General features: G+C 42.2%; 1 protein-coding gene across 2 annotated transcripts in view; it reads left to right on the forward strand.

Annotated features, from left to right (window-relative positions):
- The window catches only part of LNX1 (ligand of numb-protein X 1), a 147,430-nt gene that overhangs the window by 97,239 nt on the left and 28,281 nt on the right, over positions 1-21,910 (forward strand). For both annotated transcript variants that reach the window (XM_055294676.2, XM_055294677.2), the window contains 3 exons: positions 15,191-15,325; positions 18,298-18,475; positions 20,052-20,280. In XM_055294676.2, coding sequence (XP_055150651.2) covers positions 15,191-15,325; positions 18,298-18,475; positions 20,052-20,280 — 542 coding nt within the window. The remainder of the gene's footprint in view (positions 1-15,190; positions 15,326-18,297; positions 18,476-20,051; positions 20,281-21,910) is intronic.

The following is a 21,910-nucleotide window of genomic DNA, read 5'->3' on the forward strand; positions in this document are numbered from 1 at the left end:
CACACCTGTAATCCCAACACTTTGGGAAGCCAAAGCAGGAAGGTGGCTTGAGCTTAGGAGTTTGAGACCAGTCTGGGCAGCATAGTGAGACCTCATCTTTACAAAATTCAAGAAATTAGTCGGGCGTGATGGTGTGCACTTGTAGTCCCAGCTACTCTCGAGAGGCCAAGGTGGGTGGATCACCTGAGGTCAGGAATTCGAGGTCAGCCTGGCCAACATGGTGAAACCCGGTCTCTACTAAAAATACAAAAAATTAGCCAAGTGTGGTGGCAGGTGCCTGTAATCCTAGCTACTCAAGAGGCTGAGGCAGGAGAATCAGTTGAAACTGGGAGGCGGAGGTTGCAGTGAGCTGAGATCATGCCACTGCACTCCAGCCTGAGCAACAGAGCAAGATCCATCTTTTTTTTATTTTTTTTTTTTATTTTTTAAAAGCACAAACAAAAAGATGTATATCAAACATATTAGGAAGGTTTCACATGGGAAGACGGGGAATAGAAATAGGGGGTGGGAATTAAAGAAAATAAATGAGAGAGGGGCTTTGTATGGATCAATGATAATAACTCAATCCTCTATTTGACAAAGAAGAAGGAAGAGGAAGAAAAAGAAAGTGGGATAAAGGATCAGAAAGGGAGGAAAATAGAAAAAATTAGAGTATGACTCCAGGGTAGACCTGTTTTGTTGTCGCTTGGTTGGTTGGTTGATTTGTCTGTTGTATTTTTCATATGTTTCACCATGTTGGCCAGGCTGGTCTTGAACTCCTAGCCTCAAATGATCAACCCGCCCTGGCCTCCCAGAGTACTGGGACTACAGGCGTAAGCCACCACGTCCAGCCCCCACATTGCTTCTGGCCTCTGTGGTAGACCTCCCAGACGGGGCGGCCGGGCAGAGGCGCTCCCCACATCCCAGACGGGGCGGCCAGGCAGAGGAGCTCCTCACTTCCCAGACAGGGCAGCCGGGCAGAGACGCTCCTCACTTCCTAGACGGGGTGGCGGCCGGGCAGAGGGGCTCCTCACTTCCCAGACGGGGCGGCCGGGCAGAGGCGCTCCTCACTTCCCAGACGGGGCAGCCGGGCAGAGACGCTCCTCACTTCCTAGATGGGGTGGCGGCCGGGCAGAGGGGCTCCTCACTTCCCAGACGGGGCGGCCGGGCAGAGGCGCACCTCACTTCCCAGACGGGGCGGCCGGGCAGAGGCGCTCCTCACTGCACTCCAGCCTGAGCAATAGAGCAAGACGCATCTTAAAAAAAAAAAAAAAAAAAAAAAAGCTATGCCATGCATTCTCCAGGGATCCTATGGACAGAGTAAGTCTTACTCTCCATGGCTAAGTCCAGGTGACTTGGAAAGCACATGGAAACCCAAGTATGAACCTGAGAGGAAGCCCCCTAATAAGACAAGGACAAAAATTCTTGATCACTCAGGCAAGTAGAGTTCATGACTGTTCAAACTGATCCACTTTTCTGACCAGTGTAATGTCATCAAGCACCTATATGTATTTTGTTGACTTTGTCAGGGTCACTGTTGACATTTTTTTTTCTTTAACTTTTTTATTTTAAGATAATTATCAATTAATATGCAATTGTAACTCACCTTTGTATTTTGAGATAATTATCAATTGATATGTAATTGTAAGAAATAATACAGAGAGATCCCTGTCTCGTTACTGTTTTTCCTAGTGTTAACATCTTGCAAAACCATAGTATGGCATCACAAGCATGCTATTGACATTAACAGTCATAACAGAATATTTCCATCACCACAAAGATCCCTATAAAAGTTGCCTTCTATTGCCACATCCATTTCCCTCCCACCCCACATCCTCCGTAACCCTTGGAAATCACTAATCTATTTTCTATTTCTATAATTTTGAATTTCAAGAATGTTATATAAATGAAATCATATATGGACTTGGAGGACTGGCTTTTTTCACCCGGTATAATGCTCTGATAGTTTTGTGTCTCAGCGGCGTTTCATAAGCTGTGAGCTTTATTCTTGGAAGAATAGACTTTGTTCTGGGCTCTTATGTTCTAACCCATTCATTCGCTTCATCCAGCAAATATCTGTTAAGTTCTGCTGCTTACGTGCCCCTGGGTTGATGCAGAAATTGGAGGGAGGACCACTTAGATTATTCGTCCAAAGGATCCTCCAGTGTGGCAGGAAAGCTGGACTTTATCTAAATGACTGCCCATGCAGTCGAACACTACTGCAATGGAAAAATTAAGTATGATGCTGCTGAAGGCGCAGGGGAGATTTTTGCTTGGCCGGGCCTATGAATTGCTCAGAGGAGGAAGATCTTGAACTTGGGGCTTGAGGAATGAGCTGAAGTTCTCCAGTGTACAAGTCAGCAAGGGTCATCCTAAGGAGACACAAGACAAAGGAACATTTCCTTAATAGCCCATGTGTTAGTTCATTCTCTTGCTGCTGATAAAGACATACCCAAAGCTGCATAATTTAAAAAGAAGAAGAGGTTTAATGGAACCACAGTTCCACATGGCTCGGGAGGCCTCACAATCATGGCAGAAGGTGAAAGGCCAGTCTCACATGGCAGCAGGCAAGAGAGAATGAGGGTCAAGCAAAAGGGGAAACCTCTATAAAACCATCGTATCTCGTGAGACTTACTACCACAAGAACGGTATGGGGGAACCACCCCTGCGATTCAATTATCTCCCACCGGCTCCCTCCCACAACACGTGGGAATGATGGGAGCTACAATTCAAGATGAGATTTGGGTGGGGACACAGCCAAACCATATCAGCCTATTAGGGAAATGATAAATAGTACCTGGAGCCTGGGGTGTGTATTTTAAAAAGCAGCCATAGACGAGGCAAGAGACAGATCATGTGAAATATTGCGAGCCATGCTAAGGACCTCGGACTTTATCCGCAAAGCCATGGGGGCATTCTTGGAAGGGCTTAGGAAAGGAAATGGCATGATCTTCTAGAATGATCTCTCTAAAGTCAGTGGACAGCTGAAAGGAGAAGGGCAAGATCCAGAGGCCTTATCTTAAGAAGCATTCTCAATTACCCAGCAAGTCTATGTCAACTTCCACTTAGTGACTGAAGTCTTCATACTTTGAGACTAGGCAGTAAGTCAGCAGCAGTAACTGACTGAGCCCTGCACCAAGTTCCACAGAGGGTGATCATCAAAAGACTGTTTGCTCTCAAGGACTTGGTTATCTAAACACAAATAAATTTGCCTGCGCCTGAGATCTGGTTATGTGATTCTTCCAGGTGCTGGTGACTGTCTTCACTGTCCTGTACAGTAGCTTATCCCTCTTCTTGGAAGAGGACCAAGTGTTGGATGGTATTACTGTCATTGTAGACCTGGGCAGCCTGAGGCAGAGGGTACAAGGGGACTTAGCCTTCTCCCTCTGCCCACCAGGGCAGAAAACACACGTGGTACCTTAGCTTCTGAGCTGTGCCACTTGGTGGTGTCCCAGTTCCAAGGTGGTTCTCGGCCCCCATGGATGCTCATCTGCCCTAAAGGGCCCGAGCTCATGCCCAGTAGAGCAGGTGGGGAACAAAACCAGAGTTAGAAGAGGCATTTTCTGGCTGGGCATGGTGGCTCACACCTTTAATTCCAGCACTTTGGGAGGCTGAGGCGGGCAGATCACGAGGTCAGTAGTTCAAGACCAGCCTGGCCAACATGGTAAAACCCCATCTCTACTAAAAATACAAAATTAGCCGGGTGTGGTGGCAGGCACCTGTAATTCCAGCTACTTGGGAGGCCGAGGTAGGAGAATTGCTTGAACCCAGGAGACGGAGGTTTCAGTGAGCCAAGATTGCGCCACTGCACTCCAGCCTGGAGACAGAGCAAGACTCTGTTTCAAAAAATAAACAAAAAAAGAGACATTTTATTTCTGAGGTGTATGCCATCTATTCCTAAATTCATGTGCCCACCTCACCTTCTCCTCTGACCACACTTGCACCTCCAGATGCCTGCTTCGTATCTTCCTGTGGATATGGCAAAGGCATCTCAAACTTAATGTCCAAAACTGAACCCTTGGCTCCTCCCATTCCATCCCTTGCCCAACATGCTCTCCCCTAGGCCATTCCCAGCCTATAAAAATGGCACCTCTATTTACCCAGTGACTTGAGCCAAAAAGAACTTTGACTCACCTCAGCGTCTCCCTCCCCCAACCCATTTTGACCTGGTCTGAGTGACGGTCAGAGCCTCTTTGCTGGCCTTCTGCCTTCCACACTTAATCATCTATTCTCCTGCTCTACACACAGCAGAGAATGAGCTCTTTACCAAACCACTCCAGTCAGGATGCCTCTCTCTCTCTCTCTCTCTCAGCCCTCTGAGGCCTCCTGAGACACTTAGGTTAAAATTGCAGATCCTTACTATGGCCTGCTGTGCCATACGTCTCCTGGCCTTCTGTTGTCTCTCCAACCTCATTTCTTACAGAAGAGGGTGTCTAGTATTCTCCCCATGTTTAACCATGTGCCACATTGCCTTCTTGCTGCTCTTCAAGCATTTCTGCCTCAGGCCTGGCATTCTTGCTGTTCCTCTGCCTGGAAGAATCTTCTAAATATCCATTTGCCACATTCCTACAGTTCATTCACATCTCCCCTCAACTGTCAGAGAGCTCTTCACTGTCAATTCTACTTAGAATTTTGTCCATTTCTGCTCATATACACTTTATCCTACAACACTCTTCAATTACTACCAACTAATATTACCTGCCAGACAGTAAGTACAGTAAAGTATTGTATCCTCAGCCAAGCGCAGTGGCTCATGCCTGTAATCCCAGCATTTTGGGAGGCCGAGGCGGGTGGGTCACCTGAGGTCAGGAGTTCGAGACCAGCGTGGTCAACAGGGTGAAATCCCATCTCTACTAAAAATACAAAATTAGCCAGGGGTAGTGGCACATGCCTGTAATCCCAGCTACTTGGCAGAAGAATCACTTGAACCCGAGACGCGAAGGTTGCAGTGAGCCAAGATCACGCCATTGTGCTCCAGCCTGGGCAAAAAGGGTGAAACTCTGTCTCAAAAAAAAAAAAAAAAAAAAAAGTATCATATCCTCAGCACTTAAAGCAATGGCTGGCAATAGTAAGCACTCGATAAATATTTGCCAAATGAGTAAATGGAGTGAAATTATGAACATCTATGTGTATATAAAATATATTTTATACATTAACTTTATGTCCTAGGGATTGGTTATCAAACCATTTACCAAAGAAGCACCAAATCTGCTTTCATGTGCCATTTGTCCCCAAGATACCATATCTACTCTTTGTCCCCTTGAATTTGTTCAGTGATTATTGGCTGAGCAGCTTCTCTGTGCCAAGAGGTGTGTGGTACCATGCTGAACTAGGTTGGCACAGGTCCTGGCCTGGTAGAGCTTGGAATGTATTCCTGCCTTTTATCTCAAAACAACCAAGTCAGCATTAGGCAGGTGGCATTAGCGGCCAATGAATGAGAAGAGAAAATATGTTATGTTTATGAAAACCTTCACAATGGAAAAGGGAGAGTCCATTGTATTTCTTTATGAAGAAACTGCATTCTTAACATGATTTTTTTTTTCTCACTTTGAAAACTAGCCTTTTAGGTGACCACCAGTATTTTTTCATGTTACACTTGTTAACTCCCTCTGCAGGTCAGTCGGTGCAACTCACATTCTGGAGATAATGTTTGCCAACTATACTTCGCAATAAGCAAAAGAAAAACTCTTACTCATCATGTCATTTGGAAAAATCTTGACTACATATGGCATTTTGCTTTTGTAGATTAATAACAGAAAAGGAAAAACAGTTTCTTCCTTGAGAAAGTTAATTTATGGAATAAAATCTTGCCTAACACGGGGACTTCCTAAAAGATTCTTTTGCTTACTAAACAAAGCCAACATGCTTCATAAGCAGGAAAAACCTTTTAAAAAAAATGAGAGCAAAGCTAGTTGAAAAAGAAATGGAAAACACGGAATGCTGGAAAATCCTAGCTAAGCAATCGCATGCCGTTTCTGAAGAGTGGATTTTATTTATGTGATATTTGTAACACACACCAGGCTGAGGGGATTAAACTAAATACCCTTCAAAGGTTGAGACTCAAATTTTTAACCAATCCTTGGCTATGTTGCCTTTGTATGTCTACTCCATGAATCACATTTGCCTTACAAAGAAATTCCCAGACAACATGTTTTTTGGTCATGTTCTCTCCCACAGTACCCCACATTCAGCTTTTTTTCTGTGTTACTTCAGCGAAGAGTTATTACAGAGAGGCCCCAACCATTTTATATTTGACCAGCTTTACATATGTTGAGCTGTAACCTCAGCTTACTCAGCAGCAGCCCGGGTTTGCCAGGCCCTTTTAAGAAGAAAGTCCTTATGGAGATAGAAGCCTCAAATATGGTGCTGATGACTTATGTAGCTACTAAGTACAATTTTATTTTTTTCCATTGTCAATTTCTCAAGTGTTTGGGCATCATGACTGGAATAACTGTATGAAAGAGGCAGCTTTTTGGAACTGTCTGATGTCATAGCTAAGATAACAGAACAAAGAAATAATGGACCAAAGATTCAAATTTGAATGTCCCTCTTAAGCCTTTTTGCCCTAGGCAATTCCAGACTTGATGCAGAAACTGAAAATACTCAAAGCCATTTGTAGAGCCGATGATAATAGGGGCTTTCATCAATACTGGCATATGTGTAATTGTTTTTTCCTTATATGAATCAATATTTAAATGAGAATTCATTTCATCAAAGAACATTTGACAACAGGCTCTTCAAACTTTTTTTTTTTTTAATGAGATAGACATTCAGACAGAGCCACAAAGCCAATAATGGACTACTTGCATTACCTACATGCATTTTAAATACGTGATTCTAGCTCATGAATTCTGCTGTATACCTGCAAAAATGGGTAGAACTTTTGTGGTACTGTAAACATTCAAGTCCCCCGGAGCCAGTCAGAATCGCCAGTGAAATAAAACCTGATAGATCTGTATTTTTTTTTAACAGATCAGTACACTTAATCTGGAATTAAATCCCTACTTAAATAAATTGTCTTGCCATGGTTTGTGGTAAATTTAATGCACATAGACTTGATTATAGACTATTTTTTAATGTCCTTGAGCTGAATTCTCAAAGTTCAAGTGATTTTTATATAGGGCTCCAAATTTTATGAATTCTTGATAAACTGTGTGTCTTGGTAAACTGTACAGCTTTTCAACTTAGAATTTCATGAGTGAACATTATGTGCAGCTACACACTGCAAGTATTAGGCGATCTTGAAACTTCACTACCCTTCCTCTAACCCACATATGCCCCCAAATATATATTTTTTATAGAACATAATCATGAGAGTAACTTCTAGATATCCTAAAAGAAATGGTGTCTGAGGCAAGGATGCTGAGTCATTTTACTGACTCAGCCACCAGCAGATTCAGGGACTCAAGAACTAAATCCTTGTGTCTTGCCCTTGTCACTGACATCTGTATGATCCCATATAAGTCACCATCTGTATTATCATTAATGTCTTTGCATCTAAAGATATATGCTTCTGGGAACATAAGGATGAACATGGAGCTATAGTCTACTGGGAAAAATAAACCATATTGCTGCCCTAATTCTCCTTTTCCACCCTGATCAAATCTTAAGATCCTATTTACTATGTTTCTTCAAAGCCTCCTTAATTTTCTCTCTCCTTGGCCAGCCTGACTGCTTTTAGCTCATTGAAGGAGCTACCACCTCTTCAGCATGAGATACTCATAAACTTTTTAATAATATATCAGGCACTTTTCTGGGGGTCCAAAGTTTCAATGGCAAACAAATTAATACAGACCAGATTTGCCCTGACCAAACCCATTTTATAGGGAATATCAACTTATAGTACACCATTAATTCATTCTAGAGTTGTGTTTCTGGAGCCTCTCATTCTAGAGTTGTATTTCTGGAGCCTCTCATTCTAGAGTTGTGTTTCTGGAGCCTCTCATTCTAGAGTTGTATTTCTGGAGCCTCTCATTCTAGAGTTGTATTGCTGGAGCCTCTCATTCTGGAGTTGTATTGCTGGAGCCTCTCATTCTAGAGTTGTATTGCTGGAGCCTCTCATTCTAGAGTTGTATTTCTGGAGCCTCCAACTCGTTGCTCAGTGGAAGGGTTTTTTTTTCCCCGGAAGTTCTTTTGTTCACTGGAAGGAAGGGAAGGGGAAGGATTCTGTTTCCAAACCTTGTTGTGAAATACATTGACATAACAACAGGAATGACTGATGACTTTGATTTTTTTCTAGCATATCATTCAGTTCTGATGCTTCCAGTTGTCTGTATTGTCACGTAAGGTCTGTATGGCATTATGTGGTCTCGGGGTGGGCTGCTCTGCTATAATTTGTCCTATAGTACAGTCCTGAATACCTCCTTGTCACCTTTCAATTAATCCATAGGTAAAGAAAGGAATCGATTGAGTTTTTGGATTCATAGAGCATAGAAACAATCTCCTATGCTTGTATGAATGACAATATTGAAACGCCATTAATGAGGTCCTCAGTGCAGCTGGTTTGTCAACAAAAATACCGTACTCTGTACTAGTCAGTCCAGAACTCATCTTCTGGTTCTATTCTGCATGTGCACACACACAACTTTATTACAGCGAGTCCAGAACTTATTACATTTTTGAGATGACTTGAAAAGATATTTAATGTGGAAAAAACTAGGAATAGTTGACCTGGAAAGGGAAAGAGCTAAGAGAGAGCAATGAGAGTGATCCTCAAATAGGATTGTCACAGAGAAATTGATGTGGCGTTGCCCTACTGGGTGTAACTAGACCAATAGGCAGGCAATAGGATGGCAAATTTAAGTTCAACCTAAGGACAAACATTCAAATTAGTGCTATCTAAAAATGGCCAATGTTGCCTTGGGACACAGTGAGCTCCCTGTCATTGGGGGTACTGAAGCATGAGCTGGGTGACAACATGGCAAGGAATTTGTAGGGAAATTGAATTATAGGCTATAGAGAAAATGTTGGATGAGATGATGTCTGACATTTCTTGTGTGTCTGTGACTTTCTAATTTTATGGAACCAGTGCCTTCACAATTTCCCAGGGCTTCGTGAGCACAAGATGGATTCGCTGAGAATGATACTTGAACAGTTGCTAGAAGGGATTCTAAAATGGGGCAACCACAGACAGTGTAGAAAGAGCCATCCCCACAAGTATATGTTGAAAAGTCATTTAAAGCCAAACTGTCTCATTCTGAGGTACTTGGAAAAGAAACCAATGAGGAATGCAGGATACATTTTTTAAAGAAGTGATTATTAAAATATCAGGTTAATGTAAAATATGTTGATGATGAAACCCTAGAGGATGAGCTCTATAAGCAGCTTATATAGTTATCAGTCACATTACAGCTCTCACCTGTTTCTGTAACAAGGGGCCCACGCAATCAAGCATGAGTCTCCTGTGGACCAAGGCTATGCTATAAAGGGAGCTATGTACATGGTCTGCCTACTTTGAACAACACGGTCCTGATGCCCAGCAGTGGGTTTGGAGTCTCCTTTCTAGTGTGTGTATAGAATAATACCCTGGGGCATTGTGGGGAGAGGGTGGCAACTCTTAACTTTCTTAACTTGAAAGTTTATAAAACTGATACAAGAAACACAATAACAAATGAACCCAGTGCATTTTATATAGTTTATCATACATTTTACTTAAGCATATACCTATATGTCAAAAAGGCAGCAAATGTTACCATGCATTTGGCTTAACTCCAATCTGTCTCTGCCAATGAGCAGGAGAAGCCTTTGGCTGGATGAGAACAGGTACTTGACCGGTTCTTACTCTCCCTGTGTGGTTTCACTGGCCCTCATAGTCACCGTATGGACTCATGCAATGCCAAGGCAGTAGAAAGATGCCCTGTGCTCCAGTGTACAGCTCTGCAAAATGCTGCCCCTTGTGTGGTGGCATGTTTGACTTCCATCTCTCTGCTCTGGGAAGTTGCAAATATATGTTACGCCCTGACAGTATGAGCAGTTTTCATCAGCCACAGTGGATTTTGGAAGGGAAAGAGTCAATTGCAGACTGAACATAAAGGAAGATGCTTGCTTGGCAAGAGATCACAGTGCAACACTCCCAGACTCCTTCCAGCTACAAGAGGTAGGCTTTGTTATTTAAAGATGGGTACATATAAATGAGGCTTCTGGACTATGTTTTTCTTCTCTTAGTCACTGTATGGATTCATGCAATGCCAAGACAGTAGAAAGATGCCCTGTGCTCCAGCATATAGCTCTGCAAAATGCTAAGTTCCATCATATAAATATGATTGGCAATTTTGAGTCAAATCTCAACAGAGAAAAGCAGTCATTAAACAAAACGACAGAAAGCCAGTCCTTCCATACAAACGCTACTTAGTTTTAACCCTCTTTTTTTTCTCTGAATATTAGATGGTTCCTATTTCCTCAGCCAGAAGTAATTGGTCCCACCTCTGAGACCCTTAAGTATATTCCCCATTTCTCTTCCATGGCACTCCCATCTGACTGTCCCTACAGTAGGAAACATTCCAGGAGGGCAGGAACCATGTCCTCAAGGTTCCCAGTGTGGTGTCTGGCCCAGGGCAGGCATAGATCAGCCTTGGGGACAGAGTGGTTGTCAGGAGGCTGCCAATAAGCTGAAGTCCACAGGGGAGAATATGGATGGCATCAGAACCCCTTCCTCTTAGCCTGTAGAAAAGAGAGAGGGATGCCGGGTGAAGTGGCATGCCTGTAGCCCCAGCTACTCTGGATGCTGAGGCGGGAGGGTCGTTTGAGCCCAGGAGCTCTGGGCCTGTAGTGTGCTCTGCCGATTGGGTGTCTTCACTAATTTTGGCATCAATATGGTGCCCTCCCAGGAGCGGAGGACCACCAAGTTTCCTAAGGAGGGGTGAACTGACCCAGGGCGGAAAAGAGAGAGGGAGTCTAATGCTTGAGCTCTTGGGAGGGAAAGAATATGGTACAGCAGTCAAGCTATGCAGGTTGTAACTAGTATGTCCAGAATTTGCCTAGATCACAATCTAGGATTCTTAAGGGAGAGAGGAGAAGAAACTTTAAGTCATGTCTTCTAATTAAGGTAGCCACCATTGTTAAACCATCCTTTTGCCCAAATTGCAATATCCCAAGAGATGCCAGAGAGAAGCTGTCTTACCTCTTTCTTGCAGTAAGCTATTCCTTGCTTGCCGGAATGACAGATCTGCTGTATCCACTTTCTTGGTACCTATCATGTAGGTGTGAAATAAGCAAGTTTCTGCCATTTTCTCATTCAGTCTTTCTGTGTCTCCCCTATACTCCCCCTCCTCACACTCACACCACATTGATACTAGTGGAAAGAAAGATTCTCTGGTGCTAGGGGATGTTTCTCTACACTGAATCCAGCTCCTGATAGGAGTTAAAGCCAGGACAAGCATATTAGCCCGTTTTCCACCTTATATCTTCAAACACCACAAAAGTGCATCAAACAAGGTCTTCCTGTGAGCAATTTACAAGGTGGCTGGTAAGAGCCACAGATCCAGTCTTGCAGAGAATTTCTTTCCAAGTAAATTGATACCAGAATTATTCATTGTAGTGTTATTCCTGCCAACAACTTAATACCAAAGCCAGCATTTGAAAATCCAGTGAGAAATTTATCCTTGAAAATGTGAATTAAATAGTTCTTGCAGGCTTCTCCTTGGCAATTTGGATTTTGCCTGGCAAGTTGATTCGATGTGTAAGTCTAAAATTTTCTCAGTTCTTATGAGGTGCTTAGATCATGTGGCTGCTCCTCATCCAAAATGAACATGATACAATTTGCAGGCCTACAGACATGCTGCTGGGATCCTTCAAAACAGCGGAGTTTCCCCAAAGAGAGCAAATTCAAGCTCATAATTGGGGTTTTGACCTGAATGTTCACCACTTCTTATCTTTTAGTAAGTTTTGCTTTAGAGAGTTCCCAAAGATAATCTTATTTAGAAGAAGGGAGGCTTATAATACAAAGAAAGACACAGCTATTACAAAATACTCTTCCAAGAATTGGATTTAGTCGGCTAATTCCATCGTTCTTCATGTCAGCTTTCTTCACGATTGTTTCCTGGGCTTTTTATTTTTGTTCTGTTCAGACACAAGCTTTATATGTGATGAGAAACACTAGGGAATTCAAGATAGGTAAACAAAGGAAGGGCACATTAGCCTTGGCTGGGGAGATCAGAAGTGATGGCCAGACTTTGTGTGAAGGACATGGGCGGAGGACTCCAACTTCTCCTTTGGGCCCTTTTCAGAAGGATTTTCTAATTTTTGTGAAATGAGTCAACTCACCTGGCCAATCGTCCATTTTGATGTTACAATAGACACTCTTACTGTACACTAGCAGTTGTCTCTAAAAGTTCATTTAATTTATAGCCACCCAAATCATGACCCCTAAGTTTCAAGAGAGCCCTGAGAAGAAGTGTTATAAGAATGCAAAGTCATGAAGATTTGGACTGGTTAGTGTCAGACAACCATAGGGATATGGTTTCGTTGGTGGGTGGTTTTTACTAAAGATTTTTTTTTTCTTTTTTTGAGATGGAATCTTGCTTTGTCACCCAGGCTTCAGTGCAGTGCCACAATCTCGGCTCACTGCAACCTCCACCCTCTGGGTTCAAGCAATTCTCCTGCTGCAGCCTCCCAAGTAGCTGGGATTACAGGTGCCTGCCACCACGACTGGCTGATTTTTGTGTTTTTAGTAGAGAAAGGGTTTCACCATGTTGGCCAGGCTGGTCTTGGACTCCTGACCTCAAGTGATCTGCCTGCTTCAGCCTCCCAAAGTGTTTACTTGAGATTTTTAAAACAACGTCCTAGTTCCTGAGAGTGAGTGAGTTGTGTGCTCTGGGAAGGAAGATGCAGAAAAGGCAGTGTCTTGGTCCATTCATGCTGCTATAACAAAATACACTATCCTAGGTGGCTTATAAACAACATAAATTTATTTCTCACAGTTCTGGAGGTCAAGAAGTCAAAGATCAAGACACTAGCAGGTTTGGTGTCTGGGGATGGCTACTTCCTCACAGATGGCACCATCTCACTTTGTCTTTACATGGTAGAGGGCAAACAAGATTCCTCCAGCCCCTTTCATAAGGGCACTAATCTCCTTAAGAGGGACCTGCCTTCATGACCTAATCACCTCCCAAAGGCCCTACCTCCAAATGCCACCATGTTGTGGGTTAGGATTTTAACATCTCAATTTTGGGGAAACATGTTCAGACCATAGCTGGCAGGAAGCAAATACCTCCACCCCCATTGTCTGAGTCAATGGAAAAGAGCATGGAATTTCAATGCCCTCATTTCATGACCTTTCTCCCCTAGCCCAATAACCATCCCTGTATAGGAAGAAAGCTGGCAGGTCACTGCCCCTTCTCTGCTGTGGTGGTGAGTGAGCAAGGGATAGGATGAAGAGAGGAACCACCAAACCTTACTCCTCTCTCTTTCATCTCCCTTGTCCCTAAACCAGGTCTGTCTTGGGAATCTTTCTAATCAAATCTTCCGTATCTCATTCATTTTCAACTTTTACTAAAGTGATAAATGAGGTCAGCTGGCTACTTCAGCCTAGGCTGCCACAGAGCTCTATTTATGTGAGTTTCATAGGTCTAAGATTTAGTCTGAACCTGCAGCTCTGAAATCTCAATGGTCAGCAATTCTGGAATAATGGCCCATACTACCCGACACATGTGAAACTAATCTGTGGCAGAGAGACAATTTGTAAATGTATCATTGTATTAGTCTGCTCTCATGCTGCTAATAAAGACATACCCGAGAATGGGTAACTTATAAAGGTTTAATGAACTCACAGTTTTACATGGCTGGGGAGGCCTCACAATCATGGTGGAAAATGAAGGAAGAGCAAAGGGATGTCTTACATGGTGGTAGACAAGAGAGCTTGTGCAGGGGAACTCCCATTTATAAACTCATCACATCTCGTGAGACTTACTATCTCAAGAACAGCATGGGAAAGACCCACCCCCATGAATCAGTTACCTCCTGCCAGGTCCCTCCGATGACATGTGGGAATTATGGGAGCTACAATTCAAGATGAAGTTTGACTGGGGACACAGCCAAACCATATCAATCATGTGGAGTGGACCTTTCCAATAAGTACTATATTTGCTATTCTGAATGCCTGACCAAGTATCAATGTATGTAGCAGAGAGAATTAGCAGTCAGAGTAAGTGGTAGTTCCATAAAAAATAAAGAAATCAAGGCAAATTACTCTTTTGCAGTTTTTTAAACATTTTGTATTTCAATAGCTTTAGGGATACACGTGGTTTTTGGTTACATGGATGCATTGTATGGTGGTGGAGTCTGAGATTTTAGTGCATCTGTCACCTGAATAGTGTACACTGTACCCAATAGGCAGTTTTTCATCCCTCACCCCACTCACCTCCCCTTTTCTGAGTCTCCAAAGTCCATTATATTACTCTGCCTCTGCATCTCCAGAGCTAAGCTCCCACTTACAAGTGAGAACATGCAGTATTTGATTTTCCATTCCTGTGTTACTTCACTTAAAATAACAACCTCCAGTTCCATCCAAGTTGCTGCAAAAGACATTATTTCATTCTTTTTTGTGGCTGAATAGTATTCCATGGTATATACATACCACGTTTTCTTTAGCTACCCATCAGTTGATGGGCACTTAAGTTGATTCCATGTCTTTGTGATTGGGAATTGAAGGTAAAGGATTTTGATTAGGCTGTACATATTAATGTATGAAGTCATCCCCATATTTCTAAAGTGCTAAACCTTTCCTATGCCCAAATATTTGCAAGTGTCAGGCTCAGGATTTCTCTTCCTGCAGTGGCAGGTTACTGCCATTAACTCCATCTCTTTTTCTTTACTGTGCACCATTGATCTTAGACCTTTGCCTTGGGCTGCTACTTTACACAGTGCACCTAATTCTATCTGGGAAGAACTTAGGGCATGGCTTGTGTGTGGTACAACCATTAATTACAAATGAATTAGCAATATCTGATGATGCCTTTTCAAAGATTGGAAGGAACCAAACCTTCCCTAGTTTTCCGTTGGAGCGATGTTCACTACCTGGTTTAAGGATAAAGGAAAGAGCTCTCATGCTCTTGCCAAATTACAAGATGGATATTAACAAAAAACCCCAACAAACTAGAAATGAAGTTTTGCCATAAAAAAATGGTATAATCAAAGTAATGTTTTTGTAAGCCCCTGGCGCTGAATGCAGTGGATGGAAACTGACAGTGGCTAATGCCTGTGTCTTCTTGCCCAGGCCAGTGAAAGACGTGTTCACCTCGTCGTGTCCCGCCAGGTTCGGCAGCGGAGCCCTGACATCTTCCAGGAAGCCGGCTGGAACAGCAATGGCAGCTGGTCCCCAGGGCCAGGGGAGAGGAGCAACACTCCCAAGGTGAGGCCTCTAGGGCAGGTCCCCTGCTCCTGCAAGGGGCTATTTCTTGGGAAGTCTGCTTGCTTTAACATTTCTAAGTGTCATCTCTGGACTTTTTTTACTTAAAGAAATACTTTGACTTGTAAAAGTAAAGGCCCAAAGTCCCATATTTAGGACTTGAAGAGATAACAGGTGTCTCCCATCCAGGCAGGAGAGAGGAAGGTGCAGGAAAGTTTTGAAACCTGATCATGCAGACCTCATAAAGGGAACTGATTTCTAGCCTAAGCCAAATAAATGGCATGTTTTTACCAAGAGTCATCTTGTTTGAGGACTGTATTTTATTCACTTTGAAATGAATCAAGCAGTTTGCCTGGTTTCTGGCTTTTGAATCTTTCAGTCTGCCTAGAAATCAATGATGTCCCCACTACTTTTAGTTTTTGTTTGTGTTTGCCGAAGGGCCCAGGAAGATAATTTAAACACTTGAAGCTCATGTAACATTAGGGAGTGGTGGGGATTGGGGCAAACCAGACAGCACATGTCATATGGCATTCAAATCCAGAAAACTCTAAAACACTGTGGATTTGTGGGTGGAATTCATTCTTCAGGCCACCAGTTTGCAGCCTCACTTTAAATGAAGTGACTCAGCCCAATTTATACTTCTCTCTGTGGCTTCTATTAGAGGCAATGCCTTAACCTCTTCATTTGGATGGTGTTTAAGCAACACAAACCTTGTTTAGTCCAAATTAAGAGTCCTATAGCTTTGGCTTGGCATCCTGTTGTGATGCTGATGAGCTTCTTTCAGTCATTTCTCCTGAGTTCTGGTTTCATGGCATCACTTGTAACTAAAAAAAATTCTTAAAGGTAGCTCATTCTTCTTGCAACAGAGAGTAGGGAATGCTGTTTTCTTTCTACGTCAATCTATATGTTGGTTGGAATAGCTTACAAATTGAGTTTTTGAGTAACATATACAGAAACAATATTCAAATTTTTTATTTTGGAACAGCTCTGCTTTATACTGTGTTAATTACAGAGCCTACAAGGTTATACACCCCCTCCAGGTTCTCAGCCAGCCAAGCCTGATAAATCCATAAATGGCCTGTTTCTTTACTGTAAGGAGTCTAGACAGACCAGATATATCCTGCTAAAACATTTTATGGATAGGGACTCCCTGATGTCTTTTTGCTAGTAAATGCTTAATGTTTAAATTTAACTGATCATCTTTATTAATGAAAAACTAGTTTATTAGCTTAATTAACTAACTGAACTTTTTATCCAATTAACTAATTTTAGTTGAATCAACTAGAATACGTCATATTCTAAGTCATCAAATTATGGAGAAGGTAGCCTCCATCTGCACTGTGGTTTTATAATTCCTTCCACCTCCTCATCATGAAAGAGCTGGGAGGATCTGATCACATTTCTGCTGCAGCCCTCTGTCATATGTCTTAATTCCTGGAAACGTACAAACTGACTTAGTGGGAATTGTAATTATTTCCATTTTAACTTATATTCTATCTGACTTCTGAAATATCCTCACAAAAAAGTAACATATTGAAAATAAAACTGAGACATATATGGCTCTTTGATTATTTCAGTTTTTATATTCTTACTAAAATCTTGTTTGGTTTAGGAAACCAGGTAGCTTTTTAAAAATAAGAGCTTAAACAATTCAAAGAAATACCAAAGAAGACAAAGCAGGATTTGTGAGACCGAAAACTTTTAGCCAATTAAAAAAGTTAAGGAATGATAGGCATCAAATTTTGCATGGTTTACCTCTGTGGGGAGGAAAGGCCTGTGAGCAGAGAGTCATACAGCGACTAAGTGTACATGGAATGTTTATTTCTGATGGAGGGTTTTGAGGTACATAGGTAGGTCATTCTGTTATTCTTTATGCTTTTTTACTTGTCTAAAATGTTTTATTCTAAATATCCAAAGCAAATATTCTAAAATGGAAATACGTCTTATAGTTTGAGAAATATTCAGGTACCCATTGTGTTTTTAATTAGCTTAAACTATTTTACCATAAATTATGTTTTTAAACATCAAGGAACATTGTAAGGTGTCCAAAGTAGGGTGCGGAGAATGGCGAAAAAAGATAGATAGAAAAGTCATCTCTATCATATGTAACTCTCCTCCTCTCCAGCCAAAGTCAGGTAACCCTGGGTGTGAAGCTTTCACAGATGATTTTTTTTTTTCCATTGCTGACATTGATCTCTTTTCTGGTTGAGAAAGGAAATGGTCACGGACACTGGTTCATGAGACACAGGACACATGCACACATGTCGTATTTGTGGTATTTTGGCCATTGCATCCAGCCCCTCAGTGCACAATTAAACATCTCTTGCTCACCGCAGGCAAGGCTGCCTGGTAAGCACTGAGCAGGTGTGAAAGAAGACTCTATAAAATATGGTTACTTTTTTTAACATAGAAAAGTTTCTGATATTTATAAATGACAGAGTGTTTTTGAAATGCTGACTCACTACTATCAGGAATAAATGATGACTCACTTGAGAAATTTTGGGTGCAGTTCACTCTGTGTGCTTAAGATTCCTCCATGGCCAGGCGCGGTGGCTCATGCTTGTAATCCCAGCACTTTGAGAGGCCAAGGCACGTGGAGCCAGGAGTTCGAGACCAGCCTGAGCAACAAAGCAAGACTTTGTCTCCACGAAAATATTTTAGAAATATATTTTTCTAATGGTCTGTAATCTGTTCCTTCCTCCATTTTTACTCTTTCCTGTTGAAATGTAAACTTCATCTGAGTTAACCTGTAAAATTTGGGACAGTGTAACCCTATTATGGTTGGGAGTGGATAAGGTGAGGGTGTCTTTCTCTGTGATTTCAAGAATCACCATTGTATTTATGCACTTTGCATAATTTATGCAGCTTTGGTAGTTTTTGCATTTAGAAAATGGAAACCCACTTTGCATTTTCTACATTCAAAAACTACCAGAGTTGTGAATTCATGTGCTATGTTTTTCCGTCTGTGCCTTCAGCCCCTCCATCCTACAATTATTTGTCATGAGAAGGTGGTAAATATCCGAAAAGACCCTGGTGAATCTCTCGGCATGACCGTCGCAGGGGGAGCATCACATAGAGAATGGGATTTGCCTATCTATGTCATCAGTGTTGAGCCCGGAGGAGTCATAAGCAGAGATGGAAGAATAAAAACAGGTAAAAAGTAAAGGGATCTTAAAGGCACTGGGGTGGCATAGTATTAAGAGAAATTAGTAGCTTGTTGTGTTAGGTGACTATTTTCAAAATTAATGAGAGAATGTGGGAGTGATCGGCCAGGACTTTTGTTACCCATTGACCATGATTGGTTCGAGTACAGATACTAGACCAGGTTCCACTTTTCTTAGTTGCTGGCCAACTTGCCTGCAAGTAAAGCTAGAATCTCCAAACTATTCCAGGAATTAATAGAGAACTGCTACAGTTATGAGCAAGTTGCCTCTATTAAATGGCATAATGTAGTTCCAGTCATTCTAAGTGGTTCTTTGGTGGGTTGATCCGGTGGTGGAATTCATGAAATAATTCATGAATTATTCCATTATATGGGTTAGATAGAAAAAGTCATTTGATAGATTTGATTCAATGAATACTCATCAAGTGAAAGTATCATGCTAGATACTTTCCCAGGGTGAAAAGTATTTCACTACTTTAAGCTCATGTGTTCTGAGCCACTTTGAGTAAATAAAGGAAGACGATATCAAATTTGCCTCTACAAATATGTATCCTTAATAATATTTCAGTTCATACAAGAGGGTAGCTCAGATGGATGAGGAATTATGCCATTTAAAAGTCCAGATTCAAGAGATAAACTGTGAAGTTTCCCAAGTACAGCTGCTGAGCCTGAGGAGCCACAGGGGGATGGTATCTTAAGAGATTTAGTCAGCTGTCTGAAAGATGCTTCTTTCGGGTCAGAAAGGACTCAGGGCCTTTCTCTTTTTTCTCTTCCTGTCTTTTTGCTCTTGCTGTGGTTATTCTGTATAAGAAAGATAAGCAAAAGGGGACAGAAAAAAAACAGGATGAAGATAAAAAATAGAAAATGGAAATAGGGGAGATGTATATTTTAATTTCTCTTTTCCGCAAAACATCTGGGTGGAGAATGATGAGGCCAAACAAAGTGGCTTGTTAACAAATGACTTGTTAACAGAACATAAGCTAGAAGATTATATGATCTGTATGGAAATGATCCCACACATAGTAGGCACCTAACCAATAGTAGCTACTTTCACCTTAGCAATGAAAATGTTGTTCTTTCTGCTTCTTTAAGAGTGCAGCTCCAAGACTCCTCTGCCAGACACTCTCATGGGTAGTTTCTTTTCATTCAATCCATATTTACTGGATGCCTACTACATGCTTGGCTCTGTGCAAATGCTGGAGCTTTTGCCAAATCCTCCTACTTTATGCTAAAAGCAAGAAACAAAAGAGTGAAAAAGTAGGTTTTCTTTGATTAAATAGTGAACAAGACTAATTTTCCTCTCTCACTCCCTTCCTTCCTTCCTTCAGCAAGAGCCAAACACTGATAGGTGTGCTTTAGAAAACCCCAAACAAGCCTTAACAGCACCTTGGAATGCACACACTGTTTACCATTTGCTGTGTGAGCACCCAGCCTCCCGTCAACAAAGAAAACCTTTGCCCTCTCTGCATCCCTGCAATCCCAGTCAGCCCCTACCCCCTTGCACTTTAAGCAGAAGTCCCTGTTTGTGCTCTCACTAAAGATAGCTTCTGCTTCTCTGGCCATCAGGTGACATTTTGTTGAATGTGGATGGGGTCGAACTGACAGAGGTCAGCCGGAGTGAGGCAGTGGCATTATTGAAAAGAACATCATCCTCGATAGTACTCAAAGCTTTGGAAGTCAAAGAGCATGAGCCCCAGGAAGACTGCAGCAGCCCAGCAGCCCTGGACTCCAACCACAACATGGCTCCACCCAGTGACTGGTCCCCATCCTGGGTCATGTGGCTGGAATTACCACGGTAAGTCCCAACGCAACATCCCTGTAGGGGCGTGGGAGGAAACGATTACATTTCTTAAACCACTCTTTCACTCTCTAGGGCTGATTCATGGCACTAGCATCTTAATTAGACCCAGTCTTGGTTGTGGGACTGTGAAATAATTCTCTCTTCCCATTTGTAACTGAAAATGCATGCGGACATTCTAGGGCAAAGAGGAAAGCCTGGATGTGGAAATACTGTCTGGCGTTCAGGTTGAGGAGCTCACAGGACTGCCATGAACAGCTGTGTAGGTTGTTCATGCAGCAGGGAGCTCCACAGACAGGCAGAGGGGGCAGAGACCCAGCCTGTGTTTACACCCCCTGGAGCTGAGCTGCACTGCCTAGGAGAAGGTTCACCCTTGCCTAATCTGCTAGTGGCAGCCCTGGGACCTTGCAGGGAGGCTGACTGCCTTCTGTGGCTTTATTTTATTTTATTTTATTATTTTATTTTCTATTTTATTTTATTTTTATTTTTATATAGAGTCTTGCTCTGTCACCCAGGCTAGAGTGCAGTGCAGTGGCACAATCTCTGCTCACTGCAACCTTGGCCTCTTGGGTTCAAATGATTCTCCTGCCTCAGCCTCCCCAAGTAGCTGGGATTACAGGCACACGCTACCACGCCCAGCTCATTTTTGTATTTCTAGTAGAGACGGGGTTTCACCATGTTGCCCAGGCTGGTCTCAAACTCCTGACTTCAGTCAGCCTGCCTGCCTCGGCCTGGCAAAGTGCTGGGATTACAGGTGTGAGCCACCGTGTCTGGCCAGTTTTATCTTTTGAGTGGCCTTGGCTGCACATAAAACAATGCCCCAGAACACTTTGCCTTTGCTAAGATGTTTAAGCACCTTTTGTTTGGAGACATTTCTTAGATCATCTCTCCTTAGTGCCTGCTCCTGAGGAGTTCTTGTGTAAAACGTCAGGAAGTAGCTGGGTTGTCATTTTAGTAACATTTTAGAGCCTTACAGTGACGTAATTACTTGTCTCACTTAATTACTTCAGGGAAGAATTTGGGGTCAGCCCTACAAAATGGCTAGTACAGAACTATTCAAAGAACAGACAAGTCGGTGTTTGCTCACCTGCATGAGAGCATGAACTGTTGGCCTTCAGATGATTATCTTGCTATTCCAATGTGTGAATAATGCTAAATATTAGCATCACTGAAGATATACTAGCATAGGACTAAATATGGAAAAATGAAAGTGAGACGTTTAGTTTTAGTACGTTTTTCTTGAGGGTGGGGATAAGTCTCTCTCTCTTTTTACATTTCAAATGAGCTTTTTAAGAAAAACAAAACCCTGCCTCAAATACAAAATTAACTAGATTCCTTTTTGAGCCTTCACTAGTTGATAAATTATTTTCTAAATCAGTACATTTTCAAAAATCCTTAAACAGTTAAAATCTGAGCGTTGGGTCAGTTTAAAACCCTTTGGACATTTTAGAACTGAGCCTGAGTGAAAGTAGAGAGTATTACTTTAAAGTTTTATTTTAAAAAATCTTTCTGAAACTAGGATCTATTAAAATCATTTTGTTTTTTGTGTCTGAAAGCTATTCTGTCATATAATCGAAGTCCCTCATTATTTATTTGTGTAAGAGAGGACAATGTGAGGTGCTTTTTG

This window comes from Symphalangus syndactylus, chromosome 10 (genome assembly GCF_028878055.3).
Source record: "Symphalangus syndactylus isolate Jambi chromosome 10, NHGRI_mSymSyn1-v2.1_pri, whole genome shotgun sequence".
Taxonomy (NCBI): Eukaryota; Metazoa; Chordata; class Mammalia; order Primates; family Hylobatidae; genus Symphalangus; species Symphalangus syndactylus.